This window comes from Lynx rufus, unplaced genomic scaffold (assembly GCF_022079265.1).
Source record: "Lynx rufus isolate CCGP_SWC_20201006 ecotype Redwood Valley unplaced genomic scaffold, mLynRuf1.p SCAF_1, whole genome shotgun sequence".
In the NCBI taxonomy this organism is placed as follows: Eukaryota; Metazoa; Chordata; class Mammalia; order Carnivora; family Felidae; genus Lynx; species Lynx rufus.
The window spans coordinates 21,847,357-21,871,407 of NW_025814823.1; the positions used below are offsets into that span (position 1 = coordinate 21,847,357).

At 39.3% G+C, this 24,051-nt stretch overlaps 2 protein-coding genes across 7 annotated transcripts in view; one reads left to right on the plus strand and one right to left on the minus strand.

Annotated features, from left to right (window-relative positions):
- RCBTB1 (RCC1 and BTB domain containing protein 1) overlaps positions 1 to 6,962 on the plus strand; it is a 56,475-nt gene extending 49,513 nt beyond the window's left edge. For 3 of the 5 annotated variants that reach the window (XM_047079434.1, XM_047079425.1, XM_047079446.1), the window contains exon 13: positions 2,912 to 5,295. In XM_047079434.1, coding sequence (XP_046935390.1) covers positions 2,912 to 3,052 — 141 coding nt within the window. In that variant the 3' untranslated portion in view covers positions 3,053 to 5,295. Of the gene's footprint in view, positions 1 to 2,911; positions 5,296 to 5,328; positions 5,871 to 6,235 lie in introns of those variants that run through there. The other 2 variants (XR_006962061.1, XR_006962058.1) reach the window with 2 other exon arrangements.
- Positions 6,963 to 12,189: 5,227 nt separating this feature from the next.
- SETDB2 (SET domain bifurcated histone lysine methyltransferase 2) overlaps positions 12,190 to 24,051 on the minus strand; it is an 86,378-nt gene continuing 74,516 nt past the window's right edge. For both annotated transcript variants that reach the window (XM_047079494.1, XM_047079485.1), the window contains 8 exons: positions 23,274 to 23,407; positions 19,926 to 19,969; positions 19,673 to 19,732; positions 17,248 to 17,303; positions 16,545 to 16,611; positions 15,757 to 15,897; positions 14,678 to 14,749; positions 12,190 to 12,989 (listed from right to left, as the gene is read on the minus strand). In XM_047079494.1, coding sequence (XP_046935450.1) covers positions 12,808 to 12,989; positions 14,678 to 14,749; positions 15,757 to 15,897; positions 16,545 to 16,611; positions 17,248 to 17,303; positions 19,673 to 19,732; positions 19,926 to 19,969; positions 23,274 to 23,407 — 756 coding nt within the window. In that variant the 3' untranslated portion in view covers positions 12,190 to 12,807. The remainder of the gene's footprint in view (positions 12,990 to 14,677; positions 14,750 to 15,756; positions 15,898 to 16,544; positions 16,612 to 17,247; positions 17,304 to 19,672; positions 19,733 to 19,925; positions 19,970 to 23,273; positions 23,408 to 24,051) is intronic.

Genomic DNA, 24,051 nt, shown 5'->3' on the forward strand with positions numbered 1-24,051 from the left:
CTTGGAATATGTAAATTATTGGAATAATTTAATTTAAACATTGAAAAATTTGGAATGAGTTTATAAATTAGAGTAGCAATTTATTTTGATCTTCCTTGCTAATTACAACAAATCTCACATTTTATCTGATTTGCCTCAGAGCCACTTTATAATAATTTCACCACAAAATGTCATGAATGTGGAATTACTTCTGATATACCAAAAATATTGTATTAGAGCCCCTGATTTTACACTCTTTCCCACTTTTATATTCTGTCAGCCTTAAGAAGATGCTTTCATTCTATTATGAACGTTTTTCATCTACGGGTCAAGTAATCCTTTTTATTCTTCTTGGAAATGTTTTATATAAACATTTAAACATATATAAGCTTTTATACAAAGCCCAGCAGTTCTGTTACAGTTAACTTACCAGTTGGGTAAGTGTTGTATTTTCTTTTCTGGATAATTGAAGATGTGATACATTTGCAGAGTGAGGTGAACAGATCATGTAGGTTCTCAAAGTATTCAAGAATTATCAGGGAAATATTGATCTCGTTCACACATCAGAGGCAGGCTGGCTCAGGGCATCGGCTGCTAAGTGAGTTGCATGACTGTGCCACTCTGTTCATGCAGGTGAGCTTACATATCCAGTTTCTCTCTCCAAGGGCACTCAGTGCTTCCTTTTCCATAGATCTGCCTTAAGCAAGAGTCAGTTATTAAATAAGTTCTTTAAACAACCCAGCTTTAGGTTATTTTCAGGATTCTCTAGTTAGGTTTGTAATGTTTGAAACTGCTAAACATTTTTTGAATACTGAGCTATCTTACCAATTCAGACTCATTGGAGGGGAAGGGAAGACGGTTTGCTAGAGGTGTTTTCATAAATGTATGAAGTGATTTATAACTAGAGGTGCCGCCTGTGTACCTGTGCTATATAAAAAGTTCTTCAGAGTTTATACTCAAGATAGTCTTTGGATATACTCATTGTTTGACCTCTGAAGATCTTGAATTCCGGATCTGTAGACACTGTAATGAGGTTTTACAGTGCCAAAATTTAGTGCAATCTTCTTTGAATTTGAAATTGTATAATTAAGAGTCAATATTTAAAGATCCTCATCTGATCTTTAAAGTTTGAGAGACTTTCTGTGCTTATGACTGGTTATTTCTTCCTAAAATATGTGTAGATAAACTAGTTGTCTCTTTTTGATAAATAAGATAAAGATGACTTTTCTCTCCTTGTGGAATATAGTTTAGTCCCAAAGCTGTGTATTAATCATTGGGTTATTATACCAGGAGTAGGACTTTTTCTTCAATAATTGAGAGGGAATGTTTAATATAGTTTAACATTATAGTTTATTATAACACACGGAACATTCAGCTGTACTTCAGCCCACTGGGAATCTCTTATTTAAAAACGTGGATCTGGAGATTGTGCTGATATTTTAAATGCATTGTGAATTCTCTAGAAAGCAAAACTCTGTCAGCAACTGGCTGATACACATTAGATGTGGTTTATCTCTTACTGGTTATATGCAGCTAGGAACAGAGGGACCCTCAGAATAGGGAAGTATTTGTTCGCAGGGGTCTGCAATGAGAGAGTAGAAAGGAGACGTGTCTCTGTGTTTGTGTCGGTCCTTCCCCATTCTGCCTGACATTCTCATTTCACGGTGGCTGGAAACATGAAGCCAAGACGCTGCAGTTTAAATGTTGTCCAGTTCCTGGTTTGATAGAACCCTGAGTATTGACCTTCAGTGTAGCTGGCAAAGTTACAAAAATCAAGGTATTGGTGATAAGAGCTTTTAGTGTGATTTGCTGTTATATAGTTAGTCTTTGTATACATTCCAGTACCTAATGGATTCAATAAATACGTGTTCCGGCGTTTCAAGGAACAAACATGGTAGTGTTTTGCTGGGGATGAAAGGCTCTGTTTGCATTGGCAGAAATTTTTAACACTTGTATATATTACTTCTGGATGTCGGTAGCTGATGACTTCTTTTGTCTGAGTGAAAACTCCAGACTGAATATTTTCCTCTGGACCGACTATCTGAGAAATTAGTGTGTGGGAGTGGGAGTGTGTCTGTCTTTGTGGTTTTAACAATGAAGGCATTTTTATCTCAGAGAGTGAAAATGAATTTAAGGTCTGTGGAATTTTTTTTTTTTATGTGTCTCCTTAGGACATCTCTTCATCACTTTTGTATTTCTTAAGGTCTTCCTTAAGCTAAATAACCCACATCTTAATTCTTTTCTCTGACTTGACTGTGGTCAAACATACGTTGGAGTAAAGTTGCTTTCAGCTTTGTTTTTAATTACTATTGAAGAAGAATTGACTTATAATACTGTATTAGTTTCAGGTGTATGCTTTCAGCTTGTTAAAGTCTTTGCATGTGACCGGACTGTGTGACAGCCATGCGGAGGCTGTGCCCCCATAGGCTCTGTGAATGGGTGTACGTTCTAGAGAGACTTGAGGTAGGGGAGCTGTTGGACTTACTGTGTTGTGACTAAATAGTACGTGCTTTTCTTTTTTTATTTAAAAAAAAATTTTTAATGTTTATTTCTGTGTGTGTGAGAGACAGAGCATGAGTGGGGAAGGGGCAGAGACAGAGGGAGACACAGAATCCAAGGCAGTCTCCAGGCTCCGAGCTGTCAGCACAGAGCCCGACGCAGGGCTCGAACTCACTCTCAGTGAGATCATGATCTAAGCTGAAGTCGGACACTCATCTGAGTACTGAGCCACTCAGGCGCCTCAATAGTACGTGCTTTTCTGATGCCGACCTATGTACAGTCACTTGTTTGCTTAGTTTGAGGTTTCTGGCCTCAAATATCTTTTCTAGGGGAGGGTGAAAGATTTGGGATGAGGGGTTTGGATAGAAGTAATTTGATCAAAGTTAATAAAAAAAAGCCTCTTTTTGTTTTTATTTTTGTTGTGTGTGTCCAGGATTTAGAAGAATTCTGCTTTAAGTTTTGCATCAATCATTTGACAGAAGTTACACAGACTGCAGCATTTTGGCAAATGGATGGCCCTCTGCTAAAGGAATTCATTGCTAAAGCCAGTAAATGTGGAGCCTTTAAGAACTGAAGCCCCAGGCTGCTGGGTTTTGTGAATGCTCTGGGGCACTGGCCATGGTGGCTGCTTTGTGCTCTGCGGGTGATGTAATTTTGCAGGTAAAAAACCCGTCAGCTTGTTTGTTTTTCACATCTTGAGACACCATTCTCTGTGTAGGAATGTATGAAGGATGTACAGCTTTTCCTGAACCCGTTCTAAACAAGTCTTGTTTCCAGATATGTGCATTTTAAATGTGACCTTAATTTGGCTGGAACATTGTAAAGGGGTGAAAGTTTAGCTGGTCGTTTGTTTTGTTTTGTTTCGTTTTGTTTTGTTTTGTTTTGTTTTGTTTTGTTTTGTTTTTGATTAGAGGAACTGCTGAACTTGGAAAGGAGAAGTTTGCGGTAATTCTCCTGGCTCACATAGTAGCAACCCTTTCGACCCCAGGAACTGGGATGGTTTGTGGATTGTGAGATAGACATAAGAGGCCCCACCTTGAATTAAAGATGCTGACTTTGGGGCTTGTTGAAATGCTGCATCAGTTGCTAGTTCACTAGCCGTACTGTGAAGGAGTAGTGAAGATAGTTTGAGGTTTTTGTGTGTGTTTGTACTACTGAGGACCTTTTTTAACTTCATCGCGTATCAAAAAACAATATTGAGTTTAATATGAGTTAAACCTATTACGATGATGATTATGCAAAGATAAACTTGTAGGCTAGCCAAGGTTTCTCTTAAGAATTAAGTCCATAAAGAGTAGTAATTTAGGACTACCTGTAAAAAGTTGATATCGAAAGAAACTTTGGACAGAGGTCAATATTTTATAGAGTATCCACTACTATCCAACAGTGTTTTGTTTTATTAAGATACAGTCTGAGAGCTGAAGTTTAAATTTGATTCCCCACTGTTTCCCCCATAAACGCTAATCATGAGAAGAAAGTAATGGCATATTCAGCATACTCTTGCCTTCCTAAATTATGGCTGCTAGACGATCAGATCCACTACATCTGACTCACAAGGTGTTCTTAAAACCAGCTTTCTGGCAGGACTTCATAGAATTTCTCTCTTTTATCTATAGGCCAAGTGTCACACCTTTGCTTGTTTGCAACTTCAGCTTTCGTTTTTTATTTCCTCGTCTTTTGATTGTGTTAGGTATAATATTTAGCACGATATAACTTTGAAAAAGGATCAAAATTATGATTTCCCTGGAAAGATCCTTTTAAATAGGATCCTTTTAAGTTCAAGTTTTTTGGTTTTTTTTGTTTGTTTCTTTTTTGGTCTGGTTATGAACATGACTTTTGGAGGAAGAGTGTTCAACTCTGAGTTTTATCGTGTGTGTCTGTTGAGCTTGCTGTAAGAACAAAGCTTTGTTCTCTCTGGCTCACAGACTCATTTCCATCTGTGGGCATTCCCTTAGTGAACGGTTTCCTGTTTGGAAGGTCCCTCATCTGAACTTGGAGCCCAAATACATTTTCAGAGTCAAATTAACAAGAGAGTGAAGATATGCTGCAGCTACTATTTTTAGCAGTGTTTCTAAGTGTGTCTGAGGGTTTGGATGGGAGTGAGGGCCCAAAGATAGGAATTCATTGATAAGTGAGATAAATTCAAACCTAGAAGTCCCAGCTCCCTTTTCCTGACCATGTTGCAAGTGATTGAAGCCCAGTCAGTTATTAATTAGGATTAGTTCTGCAACATGATAGAATTTTTCTTACTAGGTTGATGAATGCACATTAATTTGATTATTAGCTATGATGGGTAGTGTTCATAACAATCACTGTTCTATATAGGCTTATGATCTGGACAAAACAAGACCTGCGGTATGTTTACTATTGCTCTTACTTGAAAAAAACCTAAAGCACAAATTAAAGTAGTAGATCCATTTCCATAGATTGTTCATTCATTCAACAAATATTTACTGAGGTTCCTTATATAGGTAAAGAACCACTTCTCAGATTACCGAGTAATTTGTATGAGTGTGTATGTAGTGAAGAAAATGGAAATATGTTCTTTGAAAAGTACTTGAGTATCTTTTTTTTTTTTAATACACTCTTATTTTTCTACTTGGTTTCATTGTTAATCATAGCAGGAAATGAAAACTGTTCTTTGAGTTGTTTTTTTCATCTGATGTGATAATGAAAGCCAAAGTATTCATATTTCTTAAGATGACCCTAACTGTACTCTTGAACTTCTTACTGGAATAATATTTGATACTCTAGTATATAGGCTGTATTTATGTAATGTTTAGAATGACATATTAATAAATAATCTGTCAAGACATACATGCAGAGTTGTTTTTCCCTCTCAAAAATCAGCAATGTGCAGCCTTAAAACGGAAGGAAGTTCTAACACATGCTGCAACCTGGATGAACCCCAAGGACATTATGCTGGGTAAAATATGCCAGTCACAGAAGGACAAATACTGCATGATCCCACCCACACAAGGTAACTAACATAGTCAAAATCACAGAGACAGAAAGCAGAATGCTAGTTGCCAGAGGTTGGAGGTGGGAGAGAGGACTTAGGAGCTAATGTTTAATGGATACAGTTTCAGTTTTGCAAAATATAAAGAATTATGGAGATGGATGGTGGTGGTGACAACACAACAGTGTTGAATGTATGTAATGCACTGAACTGCACACGTAAAGGTGGTTAGCTTGATAAATTTCATGTTCTATATATTTTTCTACCATTAAAAAAAATTGGTACTATGATTCTTAGCAGGTATCAGGCTGAAAACAGGTACCACAGTGAACAGGTCACCTGTTTCTCAGTTGTATCCCCTACTCCCATAGAAATCTTTTGGTTTTGGGGCACCTGGGTGGCTCAGTCGGTTGAGCATCCGACTTCGGCTCAGGTCATGATCTCACAGCTTGTGAGTTTGAGCCCCGCGTCGGGCTCTGTGCTGACAGCTCGGAGCCTGGAGCCTGCTTCGGATTCTTTGTCTCCCTCTCTCTCTGCCCCTAACCCACTCATGTTCTGTCTCTGTCTCTCTCTCTCTCAAAAATAAACATTAAGAAAAAAAAAAAAATCTTTTGGTTTTATTCCTACTGAAAGAATACGATTGAACTGTCACAGCAGAAAAATGCATCTGGATCCTTGTACGTATAAATGAAGGGAAGGACAGTCCCTGTCCTCAAGGAACGTGTAAGTTATTAGGAGAGAGGAGAGAGAAGTCGAGGAATATGTAAAAACATATTTATAAACAACTTTTCACAATAGGTGGTGCGAGAAAACTTGATAGCTTATTATGAGAAATAGATGCTCTGAAGATAATGTCCTTCTCACTCATTCCAAAACAGCAGGTAAGTGGCATAAGCAAAGGCTTAGAGGTGGTGGCTGATAAGCCTTCCAGAACTTAACCATTAGCAAGTTTGGTTAGAATGGAGAACATAAGCCAGGGCCCATTAGGGGAAACGTGGCAAGGAGAGGGTGTGTGTGTGTGTGTGTGTGTGTGTGTGTGTGTGTGTGTGTGTGTGTTTGAGAACATTTGTTTCCCATGGTGCCAGACATTATGCCCTATGCTTCACATATTTTCTTCCTTAGTGTCCATGTTTTGTACTGTAAGGCATAAGGTAGGTAGAGTTAAGCTCAGATAGATTAACTAATTTGATTGAAGTTTTTCGGTAGTGAATGACATAGCACAAGTACAAACCCAGGTTTAATAGTTTGCCTAATATTTGCTTACTTAGTGACTGTCAAACACATGTTGCTCCATTGTGCCAAGTTGCCTCCCATGGTAGGAATGACAGATTAAATTTGAAGGTAAAGTGGGGGACAAAGGTTTTCTCTTAAGTAAAGATCATGACATCAAAACTCAGATAAGCTTTGCTATGGGATATAATAGCAGGAGAGGAAGTTACAGTCGTCACCTGGACCAGGAGAAGTCTTTGTTCAGTGCATCTGGACGGAGTCTTCTGTAGTTTTTTTTTATATTCAGAATTCTTATTTATTGTGGTAAAACATAAATGAATTTACCATTTTAACCATTTACTTTTTATTTTATTTATTTTTTTTTTAATTTTTTTTTCAATGTTTTTATTTATTTTTGGGACAGAGAGAGACAGCATGAACGGGGGAGGGGCAGAGAGAGAGGGAGACACAGAATCGGAAACAGGCTCCAGGCTCTGAGCCATCCGCCCAGAGCCCGACGCGGGGCTCCAACTCACGGACCGCGAGATCGTGGCCTGGCTGAAGTCGGACGCTCAACCGACTGCGCCACCCAGGCGCCCCTTTTTACTTTTTATTTTAGAGCACGTTCAAGGAGAGGGACAGAGGGAAAGAGAGAGAATCTCAAGCAGGTTCCACATTCATCATGGAGCCAGATACTGGCTCTGATCCCACAACCTGGGATCATGACCTAAGCTGAAATCAAGAGTCGGATGCTCAACTGACTGAGCCAACCAGGTGCCCCCCTTGTAACCATTTTTAAGTGTACAATTCAGTGGTTTTAAAAATTGAAGCATAGTTGGGGCGCCTGGGTGGTTCGGTTGAGCATCTGACTTTGGCTCAAGTCATGATCTCATGGTCTGTGAGTTTGGGGCCCATGTCAGGCTCTGTGCTGACAGCTCAGTGCCTGGAGCCTGCTGCAGATTCTGTGTCTCCCTCTCCCTCTGCCCCTCTCCCACTCATGCTCTCTCTGTGTCTCTCAAAAATGAATAAATATTAAAAAAATTAAAAATTGAAGTATAATTGGCATATATCAGGTTTTCAGTAGGTAATTTGATAATTATGTACATTATGAAATGCTTACCATGGTAAGTGTATTTACCATCCCTTATCACACAGTTAATACAGTACTACTGACCGTATTTCCTATACTGTACTCTTCATCCCCATACTTAATTATTTTATAACTGGAAGTTTATACCTCTTAATCCTTGTCACCTATTTTGCCTGTCTCCTTGTCCCCCTCCTCTCTGGCAGTCATCCTATATTAATGAGTTTGTTTCTCTTTTCTGTTGTTTGTTCATTTGTTCTGTTTTTTAGATTGTTTACATAAGTGTAGTCATACTTTGTCTTACTCTGACTTACTTGGCTTAGCATAATACCTCTAGTTCCATCCACATAGTTGCAAATGGCAAGATTTCATTCTTTTTTGATGGCCAAGTAATACTCCATTGTATATATACACCACATCTTCTTTATCCATTCATCCATCAATGGAGAGTTGGGGCTCTTTCCATATTTTGGCTATTGTCAATAGTGCTGCTATAAACATTGGGGTGCCTGTGTCCCCTTCGAAACAGCATACCTGTATCCCTTGGATAAATACCTAGTAGTGCAATTGCTGGGTAATAGGGTAGTTCTATTTTTAATTTTTTAAGGAACCTCCATACTGTTTTCCAGAGTGGCTGCACCAGCTTGTGTTCCCACCAATGATGCAAAAGAGATCCTCTTTCTCCTCATCCTCGCCAACATCTGTTGTTGCCTGAGTTGTTTATTTTAGCCATTCTGACTGGTGTGTTGAGTCTTCTTTTTTTCTTGATGAGTCTGGCTAAAAGTTTATCAGTTTGGTTTGTCTTTTCAAAGAACCAGCTCTTAGGGGCGCCTGGGTGGCGCAGTCGGTTAAGTGTCCGACTTCAGCCAGGTCATGATCTTGCGGTCCGTGAGTTCGAGCCCCGCGTCAGGCTCTGGGCTGATGGCTCAGAGCCTGGAGCCTGTTCCCGATTCTGTGTCTCCCTCTCTCTCTGCCCCTCCCCCGTTCATGCTCTGTCTCTCTCTGTCCCAAAAATAAATAAACGTTGAAAAAAAAAATTAAAAAAAAAAAAAAAACGAAGAACCAGCTCTTAGTCTCATTGAACTTTTCTTTTTTTTTTTTTTTGTCTCTATTTCATTTATTTCTTCTCTGATCTTTATTATTTTCTTCCTTCTGCTAAGTTTTGGCTTTGTTCTCCTTTTGCTAGTTCCATTATGTGTAAAGTTAAATTGTTGATTTTCCTTGTTTCTTGAGGTAGACCTATATTACTATAAACTTCCCTCTTAGAACTGCTTTTTCTGTGTCCCAAAGATTTTGGATTACCATGTTTCCATTTTCATTTGCCTCCAGGTATTTTTTCTCTTCGATTTTTTTTTGCTGTTGATACATTGTTTAGTAACATGTTATTTAGCTGCCACATGTTTGTGTTTCTTCCACTTGTCTTGTAATTGATTTCTAGTCTCCTAAGGTTGGATATAATTTGTGATACATCCTTGGTATAATTTCACTTGATACTTCACTTGATATGATTTCAGTCTTATTAAATTTATGAAGGCTTTTTTGTGACCTGTCATGTGCTCTGTCCTGGAAAATGTTCCATGTGCACTGGAATATGTATTCTGCAGTTTTAAGTGGAATGTTATGTATATGTCTGTTACGTCCATCTGGTCTCATGTATCATTCAGAGCCACTGTTGCCTTAGTGATTTTCTGTCTCAATGAGCAAGGTATCCATTGGTATAGGTGGGGTGTTAAAGTCCCCTACAGTTATTGTATTGCAGTCAGCTTTTTCCTTTATGTCTGTTAGTATTTGCTTTATATATTCAGGTGTTTTTATGTTAGGTATATAAATACTTAAAATTGTTACATCCTCTTACGAGAGTGATCCCTTTATCCTTATGTAATGACCTTTTTGTCTCTTGTTACAGTCTTTGCTTTAAAGTCTATTTTATGTGAGGTGGCTTGGTGGAGCACTTGGGTGGCTGTCACTTAAGGATCCAACTCTTGATTTTGGCTCACATCATGATGTCACTGTTATGAGATTGATCCCCGCACTGGGCTCCATACTGAGTGTGGAGCTTGCTTGGGATTCTCTCTTTCCCTCTGTCTCGGTCCCTTCCCTGCTTATATGAGTATTGCTACCCCAGCCTTTTTACTTTCATTTGCAAGATAAATATTTTTTCATCCCTTCACCTTCAGTCTGTATGTGTCTTTAGGTCTGAAGTGAGTCTCTTGTAGGCAGCATATAGATGGGTCTTTTTTTTTTTTTAATCCATTCATTCACTCTTTTGATTGGAGCATTTAGTCTATTTACATTTAATTATTGATGGGTATGTACTCCTTGCCATTTTGTTAATTGTTCTCTAGTTGTTTTTGTAGTTCTGTTTCTTTCTTCTTCTCTTGTTCTTTTCCCATGTGGTTTGATGACTTTCTTTAGTGTCATGCTTGGATTCCAATCTTTTGTGTGGAATTCTTGTGTGATTCCAATTTTTTGTGTATTTATTATAGGTTTTTGACTTGTGGTTACCCCAGGGGGTTCTCATGTAACATCCCATGTGTTTAGCAGTCTATACTGAGTTGATGGTCAGTTCAGACACACAACGGCGCTAAATTTTTACTGCCTCTTCCATGTTTTATGTATATGATGTTCTATTTCACATGTTTTTATTTTGTGTTACCCCTTGGCCAATTTTTACTAGTTATGTAAGTGAACAGCACACTGCTGGATGTGGCAGTGCAGGTGTGTGTGGGGTAGATGGGTTGGATGGATAGGTTCCTCAGGAGAACGTAGGGGCAGGGTACATGGTGATGGCAAGGTAGATGGAGAGTGTCAGAACTGACTCCTGAAAGCCTCTGGCTGTCTAGGGCTGGGGAAGGCAAGGAAAACACCAGCAAACACTTCTGTTCCTGGAGAAAAAACGAATTCTGCAGATCCCTGCCCCTCTGGCACATATCTTAAAGTCAGTCACTAAATCGTTAGCTGTATCCCAGGCATTTTCCAGACCACTGAATCTGTGCAGTGTCTTAGGTCGTCATTCAGTGTGCTGGCCATTTAAGGGCAGAGACTCCATTTCCTATAGCTCTCTGGCTCTCCCCAAGTTAAGCCCCATTGGTTTTTAAAGCTCCCAGAATTCAGCCCTGCTGATTTTCAAAGAGGAACCTGCCTTTACAGTGTGGATCCCCAGGGTGGGGGGTGCCCAATTTAGGGCCTGGGACCCCTGCTCCTTTGTGCCTAAGATGTCCCTACTATTTAGTGGGTAGTCATACCAGGGGTGTGGCTACTGATTGTGTCTCTGCCCCTCCTCCCCTTTTTTCTTTAATTTTTTTTGATTTATTCTGAGAGTGTGTGTGTGTATGCGAGTAGGGGAGGGACAGAGAGAGGAGAGCGAGAATCCCAAGCAGGCTCCATACTGTTAATGTGGAGCCCGACACGGGGCTTGAACTTAGGAACTGTGAGATCTTGACCTGAGCGCAAATCAAGAGTCAGACACTTAACTGACTGAGCCAGGCAAGCACCCCTCCTCCTACCCTTTTCGATGGAGCCGCCTCTCTAGGTCTCTCTAGGTCTGTCGGTGGAAGACCTGTTCTGCCAGTCTTCAGGTTGTTTTCAGAGAGTTGTAGTACATATGCTTGTTGCCTTGGTGTGTCCCTGGGAGGTGAGCTCAGGATCTTTCCTAATCTGCTATCTTCCTTGACTCCCTCCTGTAGTTTCTTAAATGCTTGGGTGATTCTGATGTGCAGCTGAATTTAAAAGCCACTAGATTTAGATTTTTGTCACTCAGGTAATTATGAATTCAGCTAGGGTTGCCCTTAAAACAGGAATGGACATGTACTTTTCACCTATATCCTATTCTTCATTCAGTGGATATTTTTTGAGTACTTAAAACGTGTGAAACACCATGCTGGGGACTTGGATCAAACTCATTTTGCAATGTGGCATTATTGTGTATCAGAGTAGTGTGGTAAAAAGAAATATGAATGTCAGGTTTTCAGGGATCAGATTTGGTGCATAAAAATCCAAACTGTATTGTCAGAGAAAAGTTTTAGTGATTGTTTTTCATTCTTGTGTATTCCCACTGATGTTCTTTTGTAGTCATTTTAAATTGAAATACTTATTTTAAAGATGATATACGCCCATGTAGTGACTGCAGCCAAAAAGAAATTTAAAAAGCAGGCTTTGTCGGGTCACCTGTGTGACTGTCAGTGAAGTGTCTGATTCTTGATTTTGGCTCAGGTCGTGATCTCACGGTTCGTGAGTGTGAGCTCCACTTCTGGCTCTGTGCTGACAGCATGGAGCTTGCTAGAGATTCTGTCTCATTCTTTCTCTGCCCCTCCCTTGCACGCGCACTCTCTCAAATAAACAAACTTTAAAAACCCAAAAATAAAAAGCAGACTTTGTGATGACAGGTAAATTTGGGATAAGTGGAGTAAAATATTCAAATTTACTTTATCTGAGTCATTATGAGCTGGAACTAGTCTCAAAGGATAATAACAGTTTATGCATTTATTGAGCATCATGGGTGCTGGGAATGTGTTGAGAGCAAATCACGGGAATAGTGAGATTTTGCCCTCAGAATTTATACCCTAACGGTGGGATGTAAGATACAGTGGGTTACCTTGGGAAGTGATCTCAGAGGGAAGAAGGGGTAGAACTGGTGTAATGAGATCTGCAGGCAGAACAGGCAGAGAAGGGAAACAGAGTAGTTAAGGCTTCACAGCAGGACAAGCAAAGGCCCTGGGGGGAGCCTTTACTTCCAGGAGCATCTTGTATGTTATTGAAGTCAACTTAGATCACTGGAGTGGGGGAAGCATGGGAGGCAATGCACCAGCATGAAGGCACCATCGGACTTTCAGGGCAGAGGGTGGGAGAGATGGGAGGTATAATCTAATTTACTCAAGTAGAATCTAAGAAACATTTTGTTGGAGAACAGAAGTGAGGTGATAAGAGGGAGGCAGTAAATACCCAGTCAGGCATGAAATGTAGGAACAGGTAAGAGTTGATGAGGATTGAAGTTTGAGGACCAGAGGCATAGGTCTAAAGATGTGTGGCTTCCACAGGTTAGATCTTCCGTTCGCAGCCTGCTTGGAGCTGAGCCTCATTCCTGGCCCAGGAAATAGTAATCCTTAGAAGACCCGGAAGATACTGAAGTAGAACTTGACCTAAGTTCTCTATCTTCTTGAAGAGACCGCAAGGTTTTTTTTAAGTCCTGAAGTCCTTCAATCTCTTCCTTCAGTTGCTTCTGCCTTTCTTCACATTGATCAATTTTATTCTCTATTGCTGTGATAAGAAATGAAATGATTTCAGGTTGGTAGTTTTATAAATAAGGGACTATTCCTAGCCCCTTTTACATGCAAGTGCACAGTAGTACACAGTGCTGTGCAGAGGGCCTGGTTCTTATATGCCTTTTCTTCCTCTTCTAATTCAGGACAGAATTCTAGTATTTATCACATACAGCTGGTCAGTACATCTTTAGAGCTTGACTCCCTATTGTATATCTTTGAGAACTCAAAAGCAGAGACTGTATTATCTTCATGCTACACTATATCTGTTAAGTGGAGAGAGCATGTGTGTAGAATAGCAAGGTTAAGGGCAAATCATTTATAAAATTGCATCCAATTTTTAATGTTATGTAAAAGCTTTTGATTTTATTTAGGAATAGGAAGGCTTTTGTGGAAACAGGCTCTGTAAATAACAATATTACTCAGGGACAATGTCATTTTTTGAAAACTTATAAGTTGAAGAATATTAAAACGCACACATACATAATCTTTCTCTAGAATACCTGTAGTTGACTTTCTTGAACATTAGAAAGGCTAAATTAAGCAAGATGAGATGTCAAAGGTTAGGCCTTTTAAGTTCTAATGCAATTCCAAATAATGCCTCCTCTTGGTGACCCACACCTCCCAAATACTACACTGTAATGTGTATACTCTCAACCTATGCAAGTAGTGACAGGTGCTAGAAATGTAACTTTTATATGAAAGTCTCCTACAAAATTAGGCTTAAAAAAATTTTTTAAAGGCTGCTTTAAAAAATATATGGATACTCACATTAGCAGTATGCATTCTCAAGAGACTATTAAAGGATATGCTGGTTTTTCTGATTAAAAATGTAATACAGAATTTGAATGGAGTGTAGGGCACAGTGTACAACTTTAGGGGGAGCTATTTACACCAAATTCTGTGCGAATGTGTGTCTCCCACTTTGGCCAGGATGTGCAGTGCCCAGCCTGTCCAGCTGTGTGGGGCAGAGAGAGGTCGATCAGACTCATCAGTAAGTGGAAATTTAGTCAGTTTTGAAAGCATGTTAATGGTACAAGGACCTACTCAGTAAATGGTTGATGTATTATTAACATACAATGTCGTATCAGTTTCAGGTATACAATATAATGATTCAATAAAACCTTTCTGTAAAGTAGCAACCATTTAAGTCTCTGCCCCCTCCAGGCTTTCTTCTTTTTCAAAAGTTTCTTGATTTTTTTCTTGCTCATCTTTTTTAAAACTTGAGAATAAATGAATTACAACCCTCCTTCCCTAATACCGAGAGAATTAAAATTTGTACACATTAAGTCCAGGGAGGGAGTCAAGCAGCCATGGAGTTTATCCCAGCCTTGCTGCCTCACCAGTTCCTGCTGAGACCTGAATAAGGGGACTGAATACCTCCCATTTTGCAATCATTTAAAAAAGTAGGAACAAAAAATGGAGTTTTTACTGATTACTAAGATACTGTGTATATGTGGAAAATGTAATGTGGCACTGTCCAGCCACTTAGAGAGAACGACGGTTTCCATTTGGGTGCACTTTTTTTGTTGTGTGTGTGAGTGAGGGGTCATAATGCTTTGCAATGGGCTTTTTCATTTAATAAGACAAAATTCTTCTGAAATAGGATTTTTATCTGCTGCATAGTAGTGTATTACTTTAATATATATATTTATAAACTGTGCTGCTCAGTTATAACTCACGTACCTGTTTGAAAATTTACAAATGTGTCTTCAAACAATCTACTGTCAAAAAGTGAAGTCCCAATTTCTTCATAGTCTGTAGGGAGAAAAACATTTTCAGTTTTAATTTAAATAATTTATGTAGGCAGAAACACCTTACAAAGTAACCCCAAATAAGGAAAAGTAACCAGAGCAGCCAAGCACGGGGAACTGTGGTATCTGTCAGAATCAGACTGCTGAAGCAGCAGTATCCCCTGGGGACGTGTTAGAAATGCAAATTCGTGGCTGGGTGAGGCCCAGGTACGTGTTTTAACAAGCCCTGCAGGGATTCTGAGAGGCAAGTTCAAGTTTGAGAAGTGCTTGGTCTAAAGTAAAGAAATGAATGAAAGAATGTCATGAGTGAGCTTTTGGAAATGTCTTCATAATTTCACTTTTTGATTTTGTCGTGTTGAAAATAATCCCTCTCAGATAACCGTATACTTTACATTGTTGCCTAGAGTCTAGACTTGTCGAGCTTTTCCTTGTAAGATAACTCCATTTATCATCAAGTTTAGAAGCTCACGGTGTAGATTCTAAGAAGGCAAAGTGGCTATACACTGCGTATACAAATGGAACTTTGGCTTCCCAGACAGCTTTTTTACAAATGGTCACATTTAACTAAATGAAACATCAAAGCATTACTTTTCCTTCAGTGAATTTTGAGTTAACATTATAAACAGAGATGTGAGGAATAGAATTTGAGTCAAATCAAAACTAAATGCCATTTTCAGATGTTGGCAACAAGTTGTTGGCTGTATGACTGCGTGTGGTTCTTAACATACCTATCCCGTTGGGGGTCACTCTCAGCTATGCACTTCTGGAAAGTACATCGAAACTTTCAGGGCATTAGGATGCTTTTGACTGCATTAAGTTTCTGAATTACCCACATCCTACTGATTTATTATAAACAGGATCTCTAGAGATCTGAAGCATTGAATTGTATCAAAGAATGAGATAAGGCAAAGAAAAAGAAACCACATAGAAAGAAAAAGTGCACTTTTTGTTTTGTTTTACAAGTAGGTTTGTGAGAAGCCTCTACATGTAGAAATGTTGGTATTTCAGTACCTGATTCGGAAGCAGTCTCATCCATGAGTCTTTCTTGAATCAAATGAAGTTTGTCTAATATTTCTTCAAATAAATCATCAAGAAGCCCCACTTTCTTACATTTCTTAAGAAAATCAATTTTCACACTTGATCTAATTGCATCTAAAAATAAACACATTTTAGAAGGAAATGGTCTCAGGGCTGCTATCATCAATCCCTATGTGGTCACTTCTGCAGACCTTGCCTAGTGATGGAGGAGCACAATTAGTAAGATAATAAATACAGCACCTTTGTCTTTTAATTGTAATTTTCACCATGCCTCATTTTTTTCCCTAGCTGAAACAATGAATGTTACAACCAATTCTATGAATCAAGAGGATTTTCTAAAATTTGGTTTCAAATCTTTGATAGCCTCCTGTCATTTTTTTTTTCTGTCACAATTATTGTGTGTCATGATAGAATGTCTATGTTTCCTTGACAGAAACCTGTAATTACTGGCTTCAGCTTCCTGGGGGGAGTGGAGGGTACAGTGCAAGGGGCAGCATGTCACTGGATTCTGAGCTCAGGTAATCCTGGCTTCTAGATCAGGAAGTATATCCTTTCTTAGTACAAAGAACAGTGGACCATCCCTACCTAAAATTACTTTGATCTGCTGGCCTTATGATAGAGTGGACGGCTACGATAAAAGGTTCCTATTCTAACAATTACCACAAGTCCAGAAGAATAAAGTGGGATACCAATTTTGAAATAAATGAGTCTTCATTGTTTAAGTATTGTAAGTCATATTTGTTACAAAATTTATAGCAAACCTGTGTGTCTGCTCTCCTCTTCCTTCACTTCTTGTATGAATCTATTGAGTATCATTGTTTCAGATGGCTAGAGGGAGAGAAGAATCAAGATTACACTTACTGTTGGCATTTAATGTTGCGTAAAATGAAAACCAATGTTTTGTTGCATGTAATTCATCAATATGCCCATGGTGAAAATCATGCCCCGTATTCATTGATAGTTTACATGTAAACATCAAATGTATTTTTGTATAACAAAACATCAAGAGTTGTGACTAGCTCCTGTTGTATAAACAGCAAGAGGTGAAAGGTTGCTAGCTCATATTCATTTAGCTCATATGAGCTGATACATAAAAAACTTTCAAGTTCCCAAAATACTTCATACACTTTACACATAATAGGTCAAGTGTGGATCGTGCAACTGAGAAATACTTGGCTAGGTAAGGATGCTTTGCTGCACCTTGCCCACATTAAGACCATAAGTGCACGGTGCACTTAGACACTCACTGATGTGGTCCCAGGGCACGTGTTACAGGAGCCATGGGACCTGTCATCTCCTTCCTGCAGGTCATGTGCTAGGATACCCAAGACACAGGCAACTTTTCTTTTACATTCACCTTATGTTTCTGGTACCATATCACCTGATATGTAGAACTTCTGTTTAGAACTGTTAAGGACTTTGTGTAAAGAAACTGAAAGCTATAATAAAATGAAGTCAAATTACCTGTACAGGAACGCCTGTTGGGAGGCGTTTCTTTCTTCCTCTTTTTCTTTTCAGTCCTGAAAAATCAGTTGAAAATATGAATCCTGTAGGAAATCCAGAATCCATAAAGGAAAAGATAGATGCTTGACTACATAAAGTATAAAACTCCTGTATGCTAAAAGTTATTACAAAGTCAAAATATGTGGTGGACTTAGACTAAATGTTTGCAATACATATGATAAAGTACCAATTTTTAAAATCTAAATCAATATAAAAAGCAGAAAAATGGGCAAAGGGGGGGCCCTCTAGGAAGAGTTCATTAAAGAGAAAGACTGGATCACAGGAAAACAAATATAATTGATGAAAAGATAGGGGGATACATTCACCTTTACTCCTAAGTGAAGACATGCAAAATATTTCTCCTACCAGACTGACAAAGATGAAGGTGTTTAATATATAATGTTTGGAGGGATTGGGATAATTGTGTACTGCTGGTATTACAGCCTCTTTGGAAGGTAATTAGCCCATTGTTACCACAGCTTCATTGTTTATACTCTTGGACCCAGCAAGCTACATGAAGTTTTCGAAATGGTACGGCTCATAAAGGCACAACGATGAATGGAAAAAAATGTTAACTACATTATTTAATGTGATAGAAAATTATGGGAAAAAAGGGCGCTTGGATGACCCAGTCGGTTGGGCGTCCAACTCTTGATTTTGGCTCAGGCCATGATACCAGGGTTGTGGGACTGAGCCTGGCATCAGGCTCGGCACTGAGCATGGAGCCTGCTTAAGATTCTCTCTCTCTCTGCCTCTCCCCTGCCCGCATGTGTGCTCTAGCTCACTCTCAAAATAAAAAGAAAATGGAAATAACCTAAGTGTCTATTATGCAGAAACTAGTTCAGTTGTAATTCAGCTATGCAACTGATACACTGGAATAACATGCTGCCTTTTAAAACCAAGGTATGTGTATTTGTATGGACATGGAAGGATCTCTAAAATACAGTGGGTGAAAAGAAAATATAGTTACTACTATATTTTGTATATACGTGAAATTTTTAGAGGAATACAAATGAAACTGATAGTTTCCTCTGGGGAGACGATTGATAACAGTGTTCTCATCTGCTTTTCAAAACTATTGATTTTTTAAATTTCTTTAAAAATAAAACTAACACATTGTTACCTTTCCCTATCAAACACTGATTGGGGCACCTGGGTGGCTCAGTTGGTTAGCCTCCCACTTCATCTCAGGACATGATCTCACGATTTGGGGGTTTGAGCCTCACACTGGTGTGGAGCCTGCTTGGGATTCTCTCTGCCCCTCCCCCACTTGTACTCTCTATCAAAATAAACTTTAAATGTTTTTTTTAAAAAAAACATTGGTCAACAGCTATATTTTTAATAGTAATTTCTTAAAAAAAATTTTTTTTAATGTTTTATTTTTGAGACAGCATGAGCAAGGGAGGGGCAGAGAGAGAGGCAGACACAGAATCTGAAGCAGGCTCCAGGCTCTGAGCTGTCAGCACAGAGCCTGACGCGGGGCTTGAACTCACGAACTGCGAGATCATGACATGAGCCAAAGTTGGACGCTTAACCAACTGAGCCACCCAAGTACCTATAATTTTTTTTTTTTTTTAGTTTTTTTTTCAACGTTTATTTATTTTTGGGACAGAGAGAGACAGAGCATGAATGGGGGAGGGGCAGAGAGAGAGGGAGACACAGAATCAGAAACAGGCTCCAGGCTCTGAGCCATCAGCCCAGAGCCTGACGCGGGGCTCGAACTCACAGACCGCGAGATCGTGACCTGGCTGAAGTCAGACGCTTAACTGACTGCGCCACCCAGGCGCCCTATAATTTTTTTTTTTAAATAATTATTTTGAGAGAGAACAAGCACACCTGTGTGAACAGGGAAGGGACAGAAAGGGAGGGAGAGAGAGAATCCCAAGCAGGTTCCTTGCTGTCAGTACAGAGCCCAACGTGGGGCTCAGTCTCACTAACTGTAAGATCATGACCTCAGCCAAAATCACTGAGTCACTTAACCAACTGAGCCACCCAGGCGCCCCTGATAGTACTTTCTGATAAAAGGGTAATGACTGAAAAATGAACAACATTGTTTAGAGTGTTGTTTACTACCAAAAAAATGCAGTTGCTATAACATGGAACTAAGCCTTTCCAAAGAGGTCCTGACTCTGGTCCACAGTGAGCATTCCAGATTTAGTGCTGATAAGACACTGCTGGTCAGAAGTACACAGAGGCCATTCATGAATGAATGTACATCCCATTACTTCAGTTAGCCAGGGCCCACTTTTCCTTAATTAGAACTGAAATGCTAACCACGAATCTTGAGAAAAATTCAGGGAGCATGCAGCAATTTATCGATGTTATCTACTGAAAATTCTGATACTCTTTTAGAAGAGAAGCAGTCACAAAAGTCAAAGCTTTTTACCATATCCTCGGTTGGTCTTCTGCTTGTAGTGAGTAGGGGAGACACCAGACAGAGACTTTCCTGAAAGGTGCACAGAAGAAAAGTTAGTCCATTAACATTGCACACTGCACAAAGAGACTGGCAATTTTATAAATAGGTAAAAATTTAACTCAAAAACTTATTTAATTCAGTGAGGCTAGTAAATCAGACTTCCATGTTTTACCTAAATGTATACCTTTCTTTAAACACACAGTACTAAATTTTAGAGACGTACCATCATGAGTGTCTTTCAGTGCAGCATGTTGTTGGCAGAACACTCTGAAAACAGGCAATTTCAAAGAATTGTTAATATTTTTACTTACGCTTTTAAAATATGCCAATTTTCCTATGATTTAAAAAGGAACTAACCTATTTTTCATGATGACTTTACCCTAAATATTTGTTACAGAAAAATACTGTCCACACCTGTGTAAGTTACGCTCATCAAGTGCAGACGGCACCTCTGTCAGATGTCTTTTGCGTTCTCAGCCCTCGAGTACGCTCTCTGAAGGAGCGTGTGCGAAATATTTTGAACAATAAGTAGTTCATATATAGTAGTCAGTGGGATTTTACTGTATAAAGATATCAGGAGCTCCCATGTCTAAGACAAATTTTCATCTGACTACACAAAGTTCTGATTTTCAACAAAAGCACAAAATTGCATGCGTTAATTTTGGGAAAAGTAGTTTTCTAACTCAACAGATCTCTCCCCCAGAACTTAGGGCTGAACTGCACGAATCTAGAATGGATCAATGCACTGGAAGAGAAGAAAGCAGCATAGCACACTATGAAGAAGAAATGGAGTGAGTTTTGAGGGGCTGCTCAGGCCCCATTTTTTCCCCAGGCTTTCTTCCTCCTTAGCCTCCAGCTACATCTCCCTTCCTCTCCTTATTGTGCTGACCCTCGGGAGGCAGGGTCCCTGTTGCCTAAGGGAACATATGAATTCTTCTCGTCTTACACCAGTTTCCACCTCTTCCAAGCAATCTTCCTGGAAATCCACCATTTGCCCAAGCAAAGCTAATCTCCTCACCCTTTGAATTCCAGTATCTGAGCACTTTCATTTCTTTTTTTATTATGAAGAATTTCAAACATATATAAAAGTGTTAGATGATGAACGTCATGGCCCCCACCCCTCACCTAGTTTCAACAATTATCAACTCAAGGCCAAGCCAGTGTCATGTGAATCCCTTCCTGCTCCCATCATGCCACATGCTTCTAATCTGGCCTTTCTGGTCCTTCAGCAAGGTGATAGGTTTTCTGAGGCTTAGTCCATGTCCTGTGTCTCTTCCTAGTCTTACTACACCTAACAAGATGTCTTATGTATGACAGGCACTCTAACAACTGAATGTTTAAATTCAATTAAAAAAATCCATAGAAATTCACCTGATACTTGATAATGACAAAAATGATTTTAGTGAGTCTCTATTCATTGGTTCTACTAATACAAGATCAGTATTTTTGCAAACTTTAAGATATAGCAGGAACTTGGGGTGCCTGGGTAGCTCAGTTGGTTGAGACTCTGACTCTTGAATTTGGCTGAGGTCATGATCTCGATTAATAAACATAAAAAAAGGGTGGGGTGCCTGGGTGGTGCAGTCGGTTAAGTGTCCGACTTTGGCTCAGGGCAGGATCTCAGCTCCTGAGTTCGAACCCCAAGTCAGGCTCTGTGCTGACAGCTCGGAGCCTGGAGCCTGCTTCAGATTTTGTCTCTCTCTGCCCCTCCTCAGCTCATGCTCCATCTCTCTCTCTCAAAAATAAACATTAAAAAAAAAAAATGCAGCAGGAACTTGACTCCTTTTTGTTCAGTCTTATAGGTCTGCTAATAACAGTCTGTTTAGTGGTTGTTTGAGGTCATTATGGAAGTCATAATTAAATGAACTCTTTAGGAAGGTAAAAACAAAAAAAGTGAAACTATTGCAGCCCATGAGTTTCACAAATCAAATATAAAAAGAAGATGGTACAGAAACATTTATATATTCCTTTCTAGTCTCAAACAATAAAATACCTATGGACCTTCCTCAAAATCAGATTTAAAATGGTCAATTTTTTTTTTTAAGTTTATTTTGAGAGAGCATGAGTAGGGGGCAGAGGGAAGGAGAGAGAGAGAATCCCAAGCAGGCTCCATACTGTCAGCACCAAGCCCAACTCGGGCCTTGATCTCACAAATTGTGGTATCATGACCTCAGCCAAAATCAAGAGTTGGAGGCTTAACTGACTGAGCTACCCAGGCACGCCTTTAACAAATTTCTTGTAATGGTAGGCTTGCCCCTATTGTTTTAGAATATATGGCCCCTAAGCCTTAAGAGGGTACTGTGGTGAGGAGCAAGTCCTATGAAGCCCTAAAGCCCAGCTCGAATACTCATCAGCTGTGTGAGCTGGACAAATTACTAAGTCTTGCAGGGACTCAGTGTCTTTGTCTGTAAAGCTGGGGTAATAATATCTACCTCACTGGGCTGTTAGATTAAAAGAGTTAGCATTTGTAAAGTACTTGGAAGTATTTATGGCACAAAGTAAGTGATTAGATAAAATAATACAAAATGATAAAACTGGAGATATGTGCCCAAAGAGGAAAAAAATCTAGCCTATAAATGCAATTTTAAAATATAACTTAGGAGCTCACAAAAATCATATTAAAAACATAGTGCTCTCATTCAGAATATTATGAATAAAAATGTATACTCCACTGAAATTTAAAATATTCAATCAGAATGTATGCACAGGCCCTAAGGAAGTGAGAAGTATCTGCCTGGCTCTTCAAGCCATCATTTTCTTTTTTATTCCATTCCATAACTTTAAAAAAAGTCAAAACTTCTTCTAGATATTTTCTTAACTTTATATGTCATGTTTTAGATTGCATCTACATACCAAAAAAGGGTAATCAATTGAATCAGTTCAGTTAACAACTGGCTTACCGATTCCATCTGACTAAATTGTCTTATATAACTGAACTGCCATCTTTCATCAGAAGGAAGATCAAGTTTCTTCATTGATAAAACAAATACAATTCTATTGGACTTGAAACATGCCATACTGGGTCCAAATTACCATTAAAGAATCACTGAAAGAAGAGAAGCAAGATTTAACAGCCAAAGACAATTCAAATAGAATTAATTTCTTCAAGGACTCAATGACTGATTACTGTATTTGCTGCATAGTTTATCATTTTTAAAAGCTGTTTATATGTAAGATGGCGGTGAGAGTGGTGGGAAAAAAGCATTCAGCAGACAAGATGGATAAACCATGGACTTGTGGCCAACAAGTAAGGCTCCTGTTAGGAGAAGAGGGCAATAGTCAACTGGTCCTGTGGCCACCCATTAGGTCACTCATGCCACTATGGCAACCAGCACTTTTTACCAGGAAGGAAAGGATGTAGGAAGAATAAAATCAAAACCGACCCTGCTTATTTTCTTTCTATTAGATTTAGGGAAGGTATCGTGAAGTCAGGTTCCCAACTGAGCATCCCCCAAACCATGTTCTTACTTGGAAACCATTTGCATGAAATTATCTTTGAAAATCTGTTTGTCTTAATCTAACCACTCCTTATTCCATCCCCCCAAATGTAGTTTTAAAATTGATTAAATACTTATAAATTCCTCGAGATCTATCGGTTTGTAGAACTGCGTGGGCATTCTTGGCACAGAAAAAGTGGTAACTCTTGAGACAGGCTTTTATATCACATCCCACGGTGGCTCCTCTTTTGTTACAGAATGCGCACGTCTATAAAAGAACAGATTTTACTGAGTAAGCACCTGTTTTTCATAATCTTTTTTAAAATTTAAAGTTAAAGGTGTCATTAAATCTTATTCTTAAAGTCAGCAGCCCTAATGTCCTCATCCACAAATGTTAGGTATTTACAGCTGGCTGCTCATTTTGAAATTTCAGCAAAACCTCTGCTAGGTAAAGTGTTTGGTTTGTACTGGCCTGTAATAATTTGACTAAAAGCAGAAAACCCTTTTTATTCCCTCCCCCCAAAAAAAAATTTTTTTAAGTTTACTCATTTATTTTGGAGAGACAGAGTGAGCGGGGGAGGGGCAGCAAGAGGGGAGACAGAGAATCCCATGTAGGCTCTACCAGTATAGAGCCTGATGCGTGGCTCCAATTCATGAACTGTGAGATCGTGACCTGACCTGAAATCAAGAGTCGAATGCTTAACTGACTGAGCCACCCAGGTGCCCCCAAGGACTTAAGAGAGATTTCTAAAAAGAAATTTGTCCTGTTCTGGGCAAGGGGTCCTGTTAAGGACACTGGGGCCTATGACGACGGTGGCTCCTGGCAGTGCCCCCAAGGACTGTGTAAGCCACCGGTCTCCCCTCTCTTAGACCCAGGTCCTTCCCTGGGCGTAACACTGCCTGTCTTACAGA